The sequence below is a fragment of the Sturnira hondurensis genome, unplaced genomic scaffold (genome assembly GCF_014824575.4).
Source record: "Sturnira hondurensis isolate 20B ecotype Veracruz unplaced genomic scaffold, ASM1482457v3 Scaffold0025370, whole genome shotgun sequence".
NCBI classification, from domain to species: domain Eukaryota; kingdom Metazoa; phylum Chordata; class Mammalia; order Chiroptera; family Phyllostomidae; genus Sturnira; species Sturnira hondurensis.
Genome location: NW_028098001.1, coordinates 12,816,671 through 12,830,771, shown reverse-complemented (window position 1 = coordinate 12,830,771; position 14,101 = coordinate 12,816,671). Strand labels below are relative to the sequence as shown.

General features: G+C 35.0%; 1 protein-coding gene across 3 annotated transcripts in view; it reads left to right on the top strand.

Moving 5' to 3' along the window:
* TTK (TTK protein kinase) overlaps positions 1-12,955 on the top strand; it is a 38,581-nt gene extending 25,626 nt beyond the window's left edge. For 2 of the 3 annotated variants that reach the window (XM_037039439.1, XM_037039437.1), the window contains exons 14-22: positions 1,936-2,028; positions 3,894-4,051; positions 4,186-4,342; positions 5,377-5,496; positions 6,843-6,923; positions 8,853-9,029; positions 10,360-10,444; positions 10,990-11,081; positions 12,484-12,955. In XM_037039439.1, coding sequence (XP_036895334.1) covers positions 1,936-2,028; positions 3,894-4,051; positions 4,186-4,342; positions 5,377-5,496; positions 6,843-6,923; positions 8,853-9,029; positions 10,360-10,444; positions 10,990-11,081; positions 12,484-12,558 — 1,038 coding nt within the window. In that variant the 3' untranslated portion in view covers positions 12,559-12,955. Of the gene's footprint in view, positions 1-1,935; positions 2,029-3,893; positions 4,052-4,185; positions 4,343-5,371; positions 5,497-6,842; positions 6,924-8,852; positions 9,030-10,359; positions 10,445-10,989; positions 11,082-12,483 lie in introns of all 3 variants that reach the window. The other variant, XM_037039438.1, reaches the window with a different exon arrangement.
* Positions 12,956-14,101: the final 1,146 nt, after the last annotated feature.

The window sequence follows — 14,101 nt, the reverse complement described above, 5'->3', positions numbered from 1 at the left end:
TTTTCTTAAGATTGCATTTGGGAACAGCAAATAGTAGGTTTCACAGGCCTAACAGCTACAATTGATTTAAAAAACAAAAAAGGGGGAGATGTTGGGAACCACCTGCCTGGTTTCAGAAGCTGTAACTCCCCCATGGCTAAGGCTGAGTGAGCAACCTTCAGACCATAAGCCACTAAGGAGACAAAGCTTATCTCCCTGGCAGGAGCGCCGCTTCTGCTCCTTTTACTTCTTCCATAACTGGCCCCCAGTGCTTTATCGGTTAGCCATTGATGGGTAAGATTCCCCAATGCGGGGACGACTGAAGACAGGCACAATCATGTGGAGGCCCCAGGGAAGGACTTGCGGGGCTATAGCAAAAGCGGGTGTTGGACGCTCGCCTCTCGGCTTTGACATAGCCTGAGTCCTCATTCTGTCTGCAGGAAGTCTCCTACTCTCTTGGCTGCCTTACTTCCTCTGCTTTACTTAAGCTTGAAACAATGCCTTAAGCCTGAAACACCACCCGTGGTGGGTGCTGCCCTGTGCTGGAAAGGGTGGGTTCCCTAGGGCTATCAGACCTGAGAAAGAATATGTAAAATCCTGTAAAACATGTTTTGTCAGGAGGAAACTGAAAAGAAGCCAGAGCATAGGTGGAGTTTAGGAAGGTATAAGGGGGTCGGGAGGGACGGTGGACCCTTAGGGTCCTGCTGTTTTACCACCAGAGATGGGGAGCAGGGAAGGGAAGTTATTTGCATTTTGAAACAAATACTCTGATGACAGTGAGGAGGATGAACCAAAGAGAAAGTGGGGTGTTATCTGTATAGGAAACTGAACTTCACATTAGTATTTTGAGTTAGAAATAAGTCATAATTACATTATTCTTTAAAAACAAAAAAAAAGTTAGCAGTTAGGGAGAAATAAAATTGAGCCGTTTTCTTCCCTCTGAGAAAATTTTCAGTTTAAGTATGAGAAGAAGCTCCAAAAAGAAGTAGGGTAAAGAGGATAGTGAAGAATTTTGATAAAAATAACAATCTAATGAAAGATGACAAGTATATATTTTAAAAGCAAATACCTTCTTACAGAAAACAAATTGTCATGACTCAAAGGTCTCTTTCAACCCCAAAAGATAAGAAATTAGAATTCTTATCTTTTATATTAATGTAGATGGAGATTAATTACATAAGAGAGATTCTACCACTTGGGATCTAAAGCAGCACTTAGTTAAATTGAGATTTATTTAGATCCTATTTTGAGTTGGTTAATCAGCTAATCAGGTACCCTTTGTGTCTTCAGCTTCCTTGCCAGCTCAGAATAAGTCCTCTCGCATCATTCCACCTGCTGAAAGCTTTCGTACCTCCCCAGAGAACTCTGGCAGAGGGAAGGGAAGGAGGGGCATGTAGAGCAGATCGGGTGACAGTTTGCTCAGGAGGGTGCCGAAGCTCAAATTGAGTACCTTGAAACTCCTTCAGCAAAAAGGTGGCATTTCTGAATCTGCATTTGTCAGATTGGCTTTGGAGCTCCTAGCACCTCAGTGCACTGCTTCCTTTACAGCATGCCGCTAAATGAAAAAGTCTGTGTATTTATGTATGTGTGTGTGTATGTATGTACATATGTATGTAAGTTAAGAGGTTTCTGTAGGAAAAAACGATAGATAAGATGTAAATGATAACTTATGAGTTTGTAGGTTGAACATTAAGTGGTTCCCTGCTCCTCCCCTTTAAATCTTATTTTTATGTATTTAAGAAAAGATAAGTTAGAGGAGGAGAACTTGGAATTTTATATATCAATTTAATAAGTTTATTTCTTGGACTAAGTTTAAATTCCTTCTTTTAAATAATTGTGACTAATATCTAGTTATCTAAGATTTAAGACTATTTCAAAATTGGAAGTATTTTACTATATTAAATGCCAGCTATTTTCTCAGGCATATTCTTTGAACCTTTACATATTTAAATTTAGATTTCCTCATCCTCTTCAACAAGCGAATGCATTTTAGTTAAAGGAAGAATGTACTCCATTTTGAAGCAGATAGGAAGTGGAGGTTCAAGTAAGGTGAGTATCTACCCCCAAAATTTGAAAATGTTTATTTGCAAAGTTATGTGTATCTTAAATATTTAGGAAACGAATAAAAATAGTTTAAGGTCTTCTTTCTTTGTCTTTTAACAATTTTGGTTTCTTTGTTTCCTCATTTGTAGGGGCTCACATTGCCCCTGAGACAAAAAATCCTTCTCATCCCTGGCTCCCATTTCCTTCTCCCAACAAATGACATGTCTCTTTAGACCCACCTCTTAATTCAAATTCCTTGCTCTTCTCCCCAGATTTCTTCTCTAAATAACATTAACATTGACTTAGGAGCAGTGCTACTAAAGACATTTATTGTGTTAGAATAGTACATAACTCAGTTCTTTGAGATTTGTAAGGCTGTTTATGCAAAATGGCTTTATACTATTTTAAAATTCCTTTTATTTTTTCCTTGCTATTTTTGGCTGTCTCTTGCCGTGTCATTTTATGCCCCTCACCCTCTGATTGCCTGTATGGGCAAGTAAACCCTGTGCGTGCAAGTACTTTGTTAGAATTTTGCATTTACGTTTTTTTAAGTGACTAAGCTGTACCTGACAGCCTGAGATACACTTTGGCTTTTATTCCTTGCCAGCTCCTGCTGGATAGTCAAGGTTAAATGGCTTTAAATAAATGATGTTTACTTCATAGTGTCAAAAGGAGTAAATGAATGTAATTTTTCTTGCTTATGTTGGCACTTTGTATTTTGAATTATTGCCTTTTAGAAGCCCCATTCCTGTTGCATGTTTGCCGAAGGTTCAACACAGTAGCAGTGTTTTCTACATTTTAAAAAATTGTGTATTGATTTTTAGAAAAAGAGAAACATTCATTTGTTTTTCCACTTACTTATTCACTCATTGATTGTTTGGTGTATGGTCCCTGACCAGGGATTGAACCTGCAACGTTGGCGTATCTGGACAACTCTAACCAACTGAGCTACCTGACTAGGGCTAATTTTTCAAATATGTTATCTGCTTTACCAACATTGCTTAGAAATTGACTGTCCAGCCAGAGCACCTGGACCTCAGAGATCCTGACAACATGTTTATAGCATCTTGTTTCTGTATACTTGACTTTGAAAATTAGACCCGATCTATTTTTTTCAACTGAATATACTGATAGCTTATAATTAGTACCATAAATACAATTCTTGATTGATATTAGTTTATTTTTCTGTATGCATTTGCTTTGTTCTCATAATTTTAAATATTTTCTAACACGTGAATGAAATTGTTAACTCCAGGCACAATGGTAAGCATACACTATGTGAAATGAATTGACTCTTTATTATAGCCCTTAGTCTCCACATTTCTCAATGTCTTCTTTTTTAGGTTATTTCCCTAGTTAAGCATTCAACAGAGTGTTATGACATGAAATTTAAATTATCTTTCTAATATGTTGATATAGAAACTTTTTAGGGTTTGTGTTTGAGTTACTGAATGCCCTTTGTCATAGGTAATTGAGGGTGGACTATTACTCTCCTAACATTTTTTTTCTATTCTCAGAATAAGCCCAGACATTTTATTTATTGTTTTAAGATTTTATTTATTTATTTTTAGAGATAAGGGAAGGAAAGGAGAAGGGACAGAAACATCAGTATGCAAAAGATACATCAATTGGTTGCCTCTTGCACACTCCTAACTGGGAATCTGGCCCGTGCGACCCAGGCTTGTGCCCCAGTTGGAAATCAAACCAGCGACCCTTGGGTTTGCAGGCCAGCACTCAATCCTGAGCCCCACCAGCCAGGGCAGCCTAGACATTTTAAGTTATTCGTATCAGTATTCCTTAAGCTGTGTTAAGGAATAAATTCAGTGTTGTATTAGCACATTCTAAACTTTTCCTTTTGTCCTACTATATAGGTGTTTCAAGTGTTGAATGAAAAGAAACAGATACACGCTATAAAGTATGTTAACTTAGAAGAAGCAGATAGCCAGACAGTTGAGAGTTACCGGAATGAAATTGCTTATTTGAATAAACTACAACAACACAGTGATAAGATCATTCGCCTCTATGATTAGTAAGAATTTTTTTTAACTTAAAAAGAAAAGTTTTTTTTTACTGTAATTCTTGAGATTAATATCCAATAGATCTTAACAGTGTAACCTAAGCTTTTATTGTTTTGTTGTTTTATTTGTTTCTTTTTAATGGCAGTGAAATCACAGACCAGTACATCTACATGGTAATGGAGTGTGGGAATATTGATCTTAATAGTTGGCTCAAAAAGAAAAAATCCATTGATCCGTGGGAACGCAAGAGTTACTGGAAAAATATGTTGGAGGCAGTTTACACGATTCATCAACATGGTATTTAAAATCTCTTACTATGTAATGTTTAAATATCCATTAATAATGTCACTTTAGAGACATACACTCATAATTTTAAGTTATTGGTTATTGGCAATTTTAGACTAAACTAAATATTTTAGAAGTTTATTTAAAGGAACAAAACCATTTCTTTAAAGCACGGTCAACCAAACAGTAGAGCATGAACTCAAGTCCCACTTCCATGATGTATAAATAAATGCAAAGTGTATCTTTATCAGAATTAACATAGGCATAATCCTAGGTCTCCAAATACCTGGACTACAGTAGATCTGAGACTTTGGGATTCAGACAGCCTAAAAATCTGAGATGTTTATTTCATTTATTCTAGTCCTTTTGTACTATGTGCCTTGTGTGGGAGTTGTTCTCCTTTTCTGTTGTTGTTTTGGTTTTAAACTGTTAGCCCTTACCTTCTGGTTTGTTTTTCACTTTACTTGGACTTGGTTGTTGTTAGGCCTTTTTGCCTTTACCTTATCTTTTTTTAAAAACTGTTATCCTGGATAATTGTAATTTGTCTCTTTGCATCTTCCTTCTATAAATTAAAGAGAATTTACCAGTGATGAAGATCAGGCTATAGGGATGGAGGCATCAGGAGCATTAGGGTCTTACTGTCTGCGGTGTAATATAAAGTGCTCTCTAAGGGGTGGAGAATTGCAGTGGTTAAGCTAAATGCTGATGCCAGACTGCCTGCGTTCACTCATGCAAGGTCACTGAGGCCCTGTGACATTGAACAGATTACTTAAACTCTTTGCCTTTGTTTCCTTACCTAAAAATGGGGATGATAATAATAATAATCACCTGGGCACTGATAGGTTAAATGACTCCATACAAGCAACAAACTTAGAATAGTCCTGGCACATGGCAGGCTCTATATCTTTCTTTGTAGCATATAATTAAAATAAATATTTGATTTGATTGACTAATGAAAGGAATCAACCCAGTGTATACATTGTGACAATTTTTGTACTTAGAATGTTTTACATTGTGTAATATTACAAAGGATTTTTATTTTGAAGGCATCGTTCACAGTGATCTGAAACCTGCTAATTTTCTGATAGTTGATGGAATGCTAAAGCTAATTGATTTTGGGATTGCAAACCAACTGCAACCAGATACAACAAGTATTATTAAGGATTCCCAGGTGAGACTTAATGAATAGTTGGTTACTACCCAGTAGAGGTCAGTTCCTTTTCACTTGTGAATTATTAATTTCCTACTGGGGATTTTCTTTTTACCTGCCACATTCTTCAAGGGATTCAGAGCCTTTTTATAAGAATAGAACTATAAAAATATCAAAGCCATGATTGATACAATTTGTGTAGAAAGTCAAGACCTGATGGAAATATATCCATCACTTTTGAGTGGTTTTCCTGTAGTCAAGGTTGAGAAGCAGTAATACCTGTCTTGGAAATCATCTTCGTCATGCTCTAAAATTCACCTGAAACATGGTCTCAGAGTTTCCTGGTAGTAACCAAAGAGGGATTGCAGTTACATGTTTTTTTAATGTCCATGAGGTAAGGTAATCCCATTCTTCCCAAGGAAGTAAAGCTTTTCTTATCATTTACATTTGAAAAAGAAAATTCTTAAGGGGACCTTTATTTTGAAAACACAATAGTTATTGTACTTGACTGTGTTTTTATAATAGGATATGCAATAGCAAACTTAATGAAGTTGTCCCTAAAAAAACTGAGGTGATGACACCAGCAAATAACCAAAAACAATCCTGCTTAGAGCCAAGATGACGTGTTCTCTGTGTAGATTTCTGATGTGGGTCTGCTTTAATTCTAGGAATAAAACTAGACTTTTATGAGCAGAGTGCCCTTCAAGCAATTTTGTGCAACACTTCTCTTTACATTAAAAATCTGACTGCATATTTATTTGTAAATTGCCTTGAAGATATCTTCTATATCAAGGCCCTCAAAATACAATATTTTATGTTTGAAAGCAGAACTATTTATTTTAGGATAAAAATGAATGTCTTAAAAGGTTGGCTTACTTTTACTGTGAAAGCTCTTGCATTATTTAGATGCTCATCCCATGTCAGTTTGGACATGGGCCCAGGGAGTTCTTAGAGAAAAGCTAGGTGGTTGGTTGGTTGGTTGGTTGGTTGATTTAGAAGGGAAAAAAACCCACTCTGAGTCTATCCCAAGACTGAAAATGAGTGATTGATCAATTTCTTCGAAGTTTATGAACATTAATATAATTTTAGCTTGCATGGTTTTATGGTAGTTTCCCACCATAATCATAGAAGAATTTGCTCAGCATTCTGAAAGGGATCAATTTGCTGATTATGAACTTAATTTATTTTGCTGAAATTCTGAAGAAATGTGTATCTTAACATTGTTGTCAGGTGCTTGCGTTTTTCAGATATATTACTGAAATCTGTAATGATCCAAGTTTCTAAGAATCTGGCATTCATGTTTTTAAACATCTAAAGCAGAATTTAATGTTTTCATTGATTTGTGTTTTCTCTGATTTGACAAATAGGTTGGTACAGTTAATTATATGCCACCAGAAGCAATCAAAGATATGTCTTCCTCAAGAGAGAATGGGAAATCCAAATCAAAGGTACTATAAGGGTTGTTGGTCATTTATCTGACATTAATGGGGAATAGTCTGTTCTCTGAACAAACTTATCAGATGACTGAAAGTGAAACTTTAGTCCTTTACAGAGACCTTGCCTTCTTAAGTAGACTGTCATGGGATTTAATTTTGTCCTTCTTTATTGATTTGAAATTGTTCTTAAAATATTGTGCGCACCTAGGGTATTTTCAAGTTTTAAAATTAAGGAAAAAAATTAACACTAAAATAAACAACATTGAATTGATAACCTTTGAAGTCTTCTTTGTTTTCTCTTTGATTCATACATTTTATTTCTTACCGATTATTCATTTGTGAATTCTGCATTTTCAAATAGACTCTAGTATATAATTTCTCCTGGCCTGCCACAGGCTACATTCTCCCTTATGTTATTTGACCACTTCACTGAGCTCTCTGTTAGCCTCATTGCTGCTCCTCGCTGGGCCTGTTTTGCCTGCCACCGGTGCCTCCTGCTCCCAGGGTGATCCCCTCTCTGTGATGGTGTGACCAGCTGGGTGGCGGCACACGTGGTCCAGGGGCTGCCTTCAGGTCACAAGTCTGTCTCGTCATTAACTGACTTCGTGACATAACTTGCCTAGTTTCTTCATCTGTAACTTAGGCTCACGAACAGTACCTGTTTAAAAAAGAGGGGGTGGGGTGGGGATTTTATGAGAAAGAATGTGAAACACTTAGCACATTGTCCAGTTCAAAATAATTGATCAATAAATGTGCTTTTATTTGCTAATTACATTTTTCTTCCTAGAAAATTGTAGTTTCTAAATATCTTTTCTAAATAACTGGCATGAAAGTATACCATTTTATATCTGTTTAGCTTCTCTTTTTCTTATACTTGGATTTGTTGTCTTTTTTAAATTAGACTAGCCATGGTTTTTTTATTTTTAAAGAAACAGGTCTTGAATTCATTTATTAATTCTGTTTTCATGTGCTCACTAATTCTGCTTTTATCTTTATTTTATACCTTTGAGTTTTTTTCTAGCTTCTGTATTTAAATAATTACTAATTTAATTTCAGTATGCTTGCTTATAATTAATATATTAAAAGTGAATTTTACTGAGTTTTACTTTAGCTTGTATTTATAGGTTTTACTATAGTGTTTTTTAGTTTCATTAATTCCTAAAATTTGTCATTTCAGTTTTAAAATTGTTTTATTCTTTTTTATTTTATTTATTTAGAATAAAATTTGTTTTAAATTACATTTAAAATTTAGAATTTCATAGTTGTCAACTCAGGGCTTTAATATATACTGGAAAATCTCAATTCAGTTTAATCACCTGCTACTATCCAATGGCCTTAGTGGTTCTGTTAGAAGATAAAATTTTATCCCAACATGTGAATTTATCCCTGCTATTAAAGAGCTCAAAACTCCTCCCAGTCTAACTCTGTCTCACATTGCTTTCCAGTGAATGTCTCATGGCTTTGGGCCAGGGTTCAAGCCCAGCTCATCCTGGCTCTGTAGTTTCTCTTCTCAGGTGTAGGATAGCTCAATGTAAATAACATAAAAATCTATACGTACTTATATATTATAAATTTATATAAAATGTATTATAATCCAGTAACTTTGGGGAAAACAAGTACATTTCAAATTTGCAGTTTTATTTTTTAGTTTTGTATTTCATAAGCTGACAAGAATGTAATATTTTTAGTTGGAATATTTTAATTATAAATTTGTTGAAAGACTTAAAGTGAAGCTTGTTTCTTGATAAAATATAATAACTAAAAACAGATGTTTTCTCATGTAAACATAATCTAGTACTTACATAATAATTGAGGTTTACTTGTGATATTAAATATTAGAGTATATATGTATATGTATGTGTGTATGTATAATATTCTTACAGTTAATTTAATATGAAAATAATGGCAACTTATTTCTATTTTTTTGTTTGTTTTACTTAGATAAGCCCCAAAAGCGATGTTTGGTCCTTAGGATGCATTTTGTACTATATGACTTATGGGAAAACACCATTTCAGCACATAATTAATCAGATTTCTAAATTACATGCCATAATTGACCCTAATCATGAAATCGAATTTCCCGATATTCCAGAGAAGGACCTTCAAGATGTGTTAAAGGTAACATTAATAGTACAATATAGAAGAACAATATATTATATACAGTTGACCCTTAAATAACTTGGAGGCTAGGAGTGCCCATCCTCCTCCTACTCTAAAATCTGCTTTAAGTTTTGACCTCTCAAATCTTAACAAGGAATAGCCTACTCTTGACCAGAACCCTGAACCATAATATAAATAGTCGGTTAACACGTTTTGTATGTTATACATATGAGGTCTGTCCAGAAGGCATCCAACCATGTAATATGAAAAATAGAGACATTTATGGAAGAAGATACAAGAAAATTGTACATAGGGCAGTGACTCCCCAGTCTCCTTCAAAGTTAGGTACCTTGGGACCTCACACAGTTCTCCCAGTTGCTATCATGTTTTCCTGAATCTCATCGATGATCTGAAATCTTTTCCTTCGCAAAGGTGATTTTAGTATTGGGAATACCCAGAAGTCTCAGGGCACCAAATCCAGGCTGTAGAGGGGCTGAGTCACCTGGTTGATAATTGTGTTTTACCAAAATACTCTGCATGAGATGTGATGCATACATGAGCATGTTGTTGTGATGGAGCTGCCAATCACCAGTTGCCCATAGCTATTGCCTTCTGAATCATCCAAGTAGTTTCTGTGGAGGAATGTTCAAGCTTAACACAAAATCTGATGCAGATTCGTTGATGTGCTCACTTAATCATTTTGAATGCAACAGCCACACAGTACACATGCTTACTCAAACTGTCTACTGTCCCCACTGACTAGTACAGTGAAATCGTCATTGTTCACACCTGCATATTCTAATCCACTTTCCTTGGCTGCCAAGTTACACTGATGTCGCGCAAACTGTTCTAATTATTTTAACAGTGGCTGGAGTTTTTTCCAGACAGACCTCTTATTAATACTGTATTCTTACAATAAAGTAAGCTAGAGAAAAGAAAACTTTATTAAGAAAATCTTAAGGAACAGAAAATACATTAACAGTTTCTATTGAAAAAGTGGACCATTCATTTGAATTCTAGGGTCAACTGTATATGTTTACAGAAATTATTGGACTTAACTAAGTGGGTTAGCTACTTAACTAAGTGGTCCATTGAAAGCTGACTCAGCTGGCTTTTTGGGCCAGGGTTCAAGCCCAGCTCATCCTGGCTCTGTAGTTTCTCTACAGAGAAACTACATGTTAAGTTCACTTTGAATGTGTTAGTTTTAAAATGAATACTTGGGGATTTTGCAAAATATGGCATGAAACAATCTCATTTCTGAGTAGGCTATCTAGAAAGCAACTTCTATGACATGATACAGTAAGAAAACCTGTTTTGTTGTTTTAAAAAATCATCTTTATCTTTGTAGTGTTGTTTAATAAGGGACCCTAAAAGAAGGATATCCATTGCTGAGCTTCTGGCACACCCATATGTTCATATTCAAACTCAACCAGGTACTTATTCAAAAATCAATTTATTACCAGATTACTAATATAAACAGACTTTTAACTATTATAAGAAAACAATCTGAATTGGCTGCCGTCTTTCAGACTGCCTCCTTCCTTAAGAAAGTTCCCTCTTTTTTTTAATGCTAACTACTGAAATAAATGACATTGCCTTTCTTTACCTACTGGCATATGTTTTTATTTATCCACAGTAAGGGGCTATCTATGATCAGGATAAATTACAAGTCAACCCTGGGTGGTGTGGCTTAGTGGATTGACCTATGAACTAGTGTCACTGGTTTGACTTCCAGTCAGAGCACATGCCTGGGTTACAGGCCAGGTCCCCAGTAGCAGGCATGTGAGTGGCAACCATGTATTGATGTTTGTCTCCCTCTCTTTCTCCTTCCCTCCCCTCTCTCTAAAATTGAATAAATAAAATCTTAAAAAAAATAGAATGTCAGTTACTATAGTGCTACATGGAATGTGTATTTGTATATGAAGGTATATTTTTCTTATTAGTACCAGTGTGTTCTTGATTATATTTTTTTTTATAGGTAACCATAAGGGAACCTCTGAAGAAATGAAACATGTTCTGGGCCAACTTGTTGGTCTGAATTCTCCTAACTCCATTTTGAAAGCTGCTAAAGTAAATATTTCTGTTGTCTGTCTAGGTTAATTTCAGTTTTGTATAGTTAAGTGAGTTAGATACTTAAATGGATAACTCAAAGAAAAGCTGTTCCAATCGTCAGATCAACTACGAAGTATTTATCTATGTAACATGTGCTTTTGACACATGTAGATTCATTTCATTTACATTCTTATTGTGCATCTAGCATAATTGAAAGTGGATTGTTGTGTAAAGTTCATTCAAAAGATTGCTGTCAATCTCAACTGGAATAAATTGAATGAGGAGTCTTTTAAATCAACACCATTTTTCACCCAGTTTTTAAATTCATTTCTTCTACCCAATTTTTTTCTTAAACGGTTTTAGAGAAATCACAGTATTTATCACATATAATGACTTATGTGAAGCTGTATGTAGTAGTCAGTACATTTCTCAAAGCAAATATCTCAAATCTTTCAGCTTCACTATGCCTATTTTTATCTATACCATAATTTTTGTATCTCACTGCCATCAAACACCTCATTATTTCTAGAACCTTATGTGTGCTTATTTACCAATTTGTTTGGTTACCAAGCTGTTACTAATTTTACATTTCAATTGTAACATTATCGTAAATTAGGGGAGGTTTTAGCTCTCTGGATATGGTAAAGCCAATCCAAGATGTCAAGAAGTTGGACATATTACTGGTGGAATTAGCTATTTATTCACTATTGTTCATTTATATGATTAAGGTAAAATATTTTTCTTAAATTTTCTCAAATGCTAATGTCTAAATCAATGGCTTTAGGAATTAAAATTGGACAACATTTGTTTTGACTTTGCTGTATATTTCATATCTCCATATTTTAAGTTTCTACCATTGTGTTTCAGCCTTTTATAAATGAAATTAAGGTAGATAAGTGACCTTTTTCAAGGGTATGTATTCCTAAATAGCAAAGATAGCTTCCTAAATTAGATGTTGATTTAGCCTTAAGCCCTTTTTAAAATATAGATTTTAATATAGCTATACTTACTAATTAATTCGTATGAGTTTTAATGTCTCTGTTCATTTGTTTAAATATCACTGGAAAGTATATTTCCTGATGAGTATATTTTCCAATATAGGAATTTATCTAAGACTGGCTTTTTTTTTTTTTTTTTTTTTGAGGAAAAGGGAGATCAAGAAGGCCTTGAAGACATATATATGCTTATTAAAAGCATGTTACATTTCTCTTATAGAAAATTGAGCTGTAACTCATAATAGCTGATTCTTAGGCCAGGATAGGTGTTAAATTCTTAATTATTTCCAACCATTTATAAAATAACTCCCTAATTATAAGAACAAGAGAAAAATTATTACATACTAAAATATATAATTATCTCTATTAATCTGACAATATATTGAATTTTAAGTTCTAAAACAGATGTGTGTTTTTAATTTCAGACTTTGTATGAGCACTATAATAGTGATAAAGGTCATGATTCCTCTTCATCATCCAAGACTTTTGAAAAAAGATGAGAAGAAAAATGATTTGGAGCTACTCAGGAAGTGTCAAATATCACCTGTAAGATATATTGGACTGCTCTGGTCTTGATTCTGTGGAAATCTACTCTTGGAGACAACTTCACTCTGAAATGTCATTGGTGGAAAAATTCAGTGGATTATCCTAAAAAAGAACCCTGAAAATAATAACCACTAATGCATTGTGTATATTAAATTATAGAATTGTTTTGTCACTTATGCTTCCCTCTCATTTCACACTTCAAACAGTGGGTAGAAAACTGAAGTGTATTCTGAAGACCTATGTAAATAAAACTTGGTAGCACGACATGACACTAAAATGTTTAAGCTGTAAAATTATTTTCTTCAAATATATTGGTGTTGTAGCAAAATTCTTAATAAAATTGAATTAAGAGTGGAACTTAGTAAATTCTGTTCGATTTTATAAACAGTCTTGTCACCTGCAAACAAGACAGTTTTATTTCTTCCTTCTCAACTTATATACCTTTTATTTCTTCTTTTATTTTTTTGTTTACTTCTTGTTCTAGTACAGTTTTCTGTCTTATATTCCCAGCCCTCCCACCCCAGTGCTACCCACCCTCCCATTTCCGCCCCCCACCCTTAGTTATTGTCCATGTGTTCTTTATACTTGTTCCTGTGAGTCCTTCCCCTTTTCCCCTGTGATTCTCTCCCCTCTCCCCTCTGGTCCCTGTCAGCCTGTTCCGTATTTCAGTGCCTTTGGTCATATTTTGCTTGCTTGTTTTGTTGTTTAGATTCTTGTTAACGGTGATATCATATGGTATTTATCTTTCACCACCTGGCTTATTTCGCTCAGCATAATGCTTTCCAGTTCCATCCATGATGTTGCAAAGGGTAGGAGTTCCTTCTTCCTTTCTGCAGCATAGAATTCCATTGTGTAAATGTACCATAGCTTTTTAATCCAGTCATTTATCGATGGGCATCTAGGTTGCTTCCAACTCTTGGCTATCGTAAATTGTGCTGCTATGAACATCGGGGTGCATAGGTTCTTTTGGATTGGTGCTTCAGGGTTTTTAGGATATACTCCTAACAGTGGAATTGCTGGGTCAAAAGGCACGTCCATTTTTAGTTTTCTTAGAAAATTCCATCCTGTTTTCCATAGTGGTTGTACCAGTCTGCAATCCCACCAACAGTGAACTAGGGTCCCCTTTTCCCCACAACCTCTCCAGCACTTGTTTGTTTCTTTGTTCATGGTAGCCATTCTGACTGGTGTAAAGTGGTATCTCATTGTGGTTTTAATTTGCATCTCTCTGTTAGCTGCCGATATCGAGCATCTTTTCATGTGTCTCTGGATCCTCTATATATCCTCCTTGCAGAAGTGTCTGTTTAAGTCCTTTGCCCATTTTTTAATTGGGTTGCTCATCTTCTTTGAGTGGAGTCGAGTGAGTTCTTTGTATATTTTGGAGATTAAACCTTTGTCTGAGGTATCATTGGCAAATATGTTTTCCCAAGCTGTTGCTTCTATTTTTATCTTGATACTGTTTTCCTTAGCCATGCAGAAGCTTTTAATTTTGATGAGATC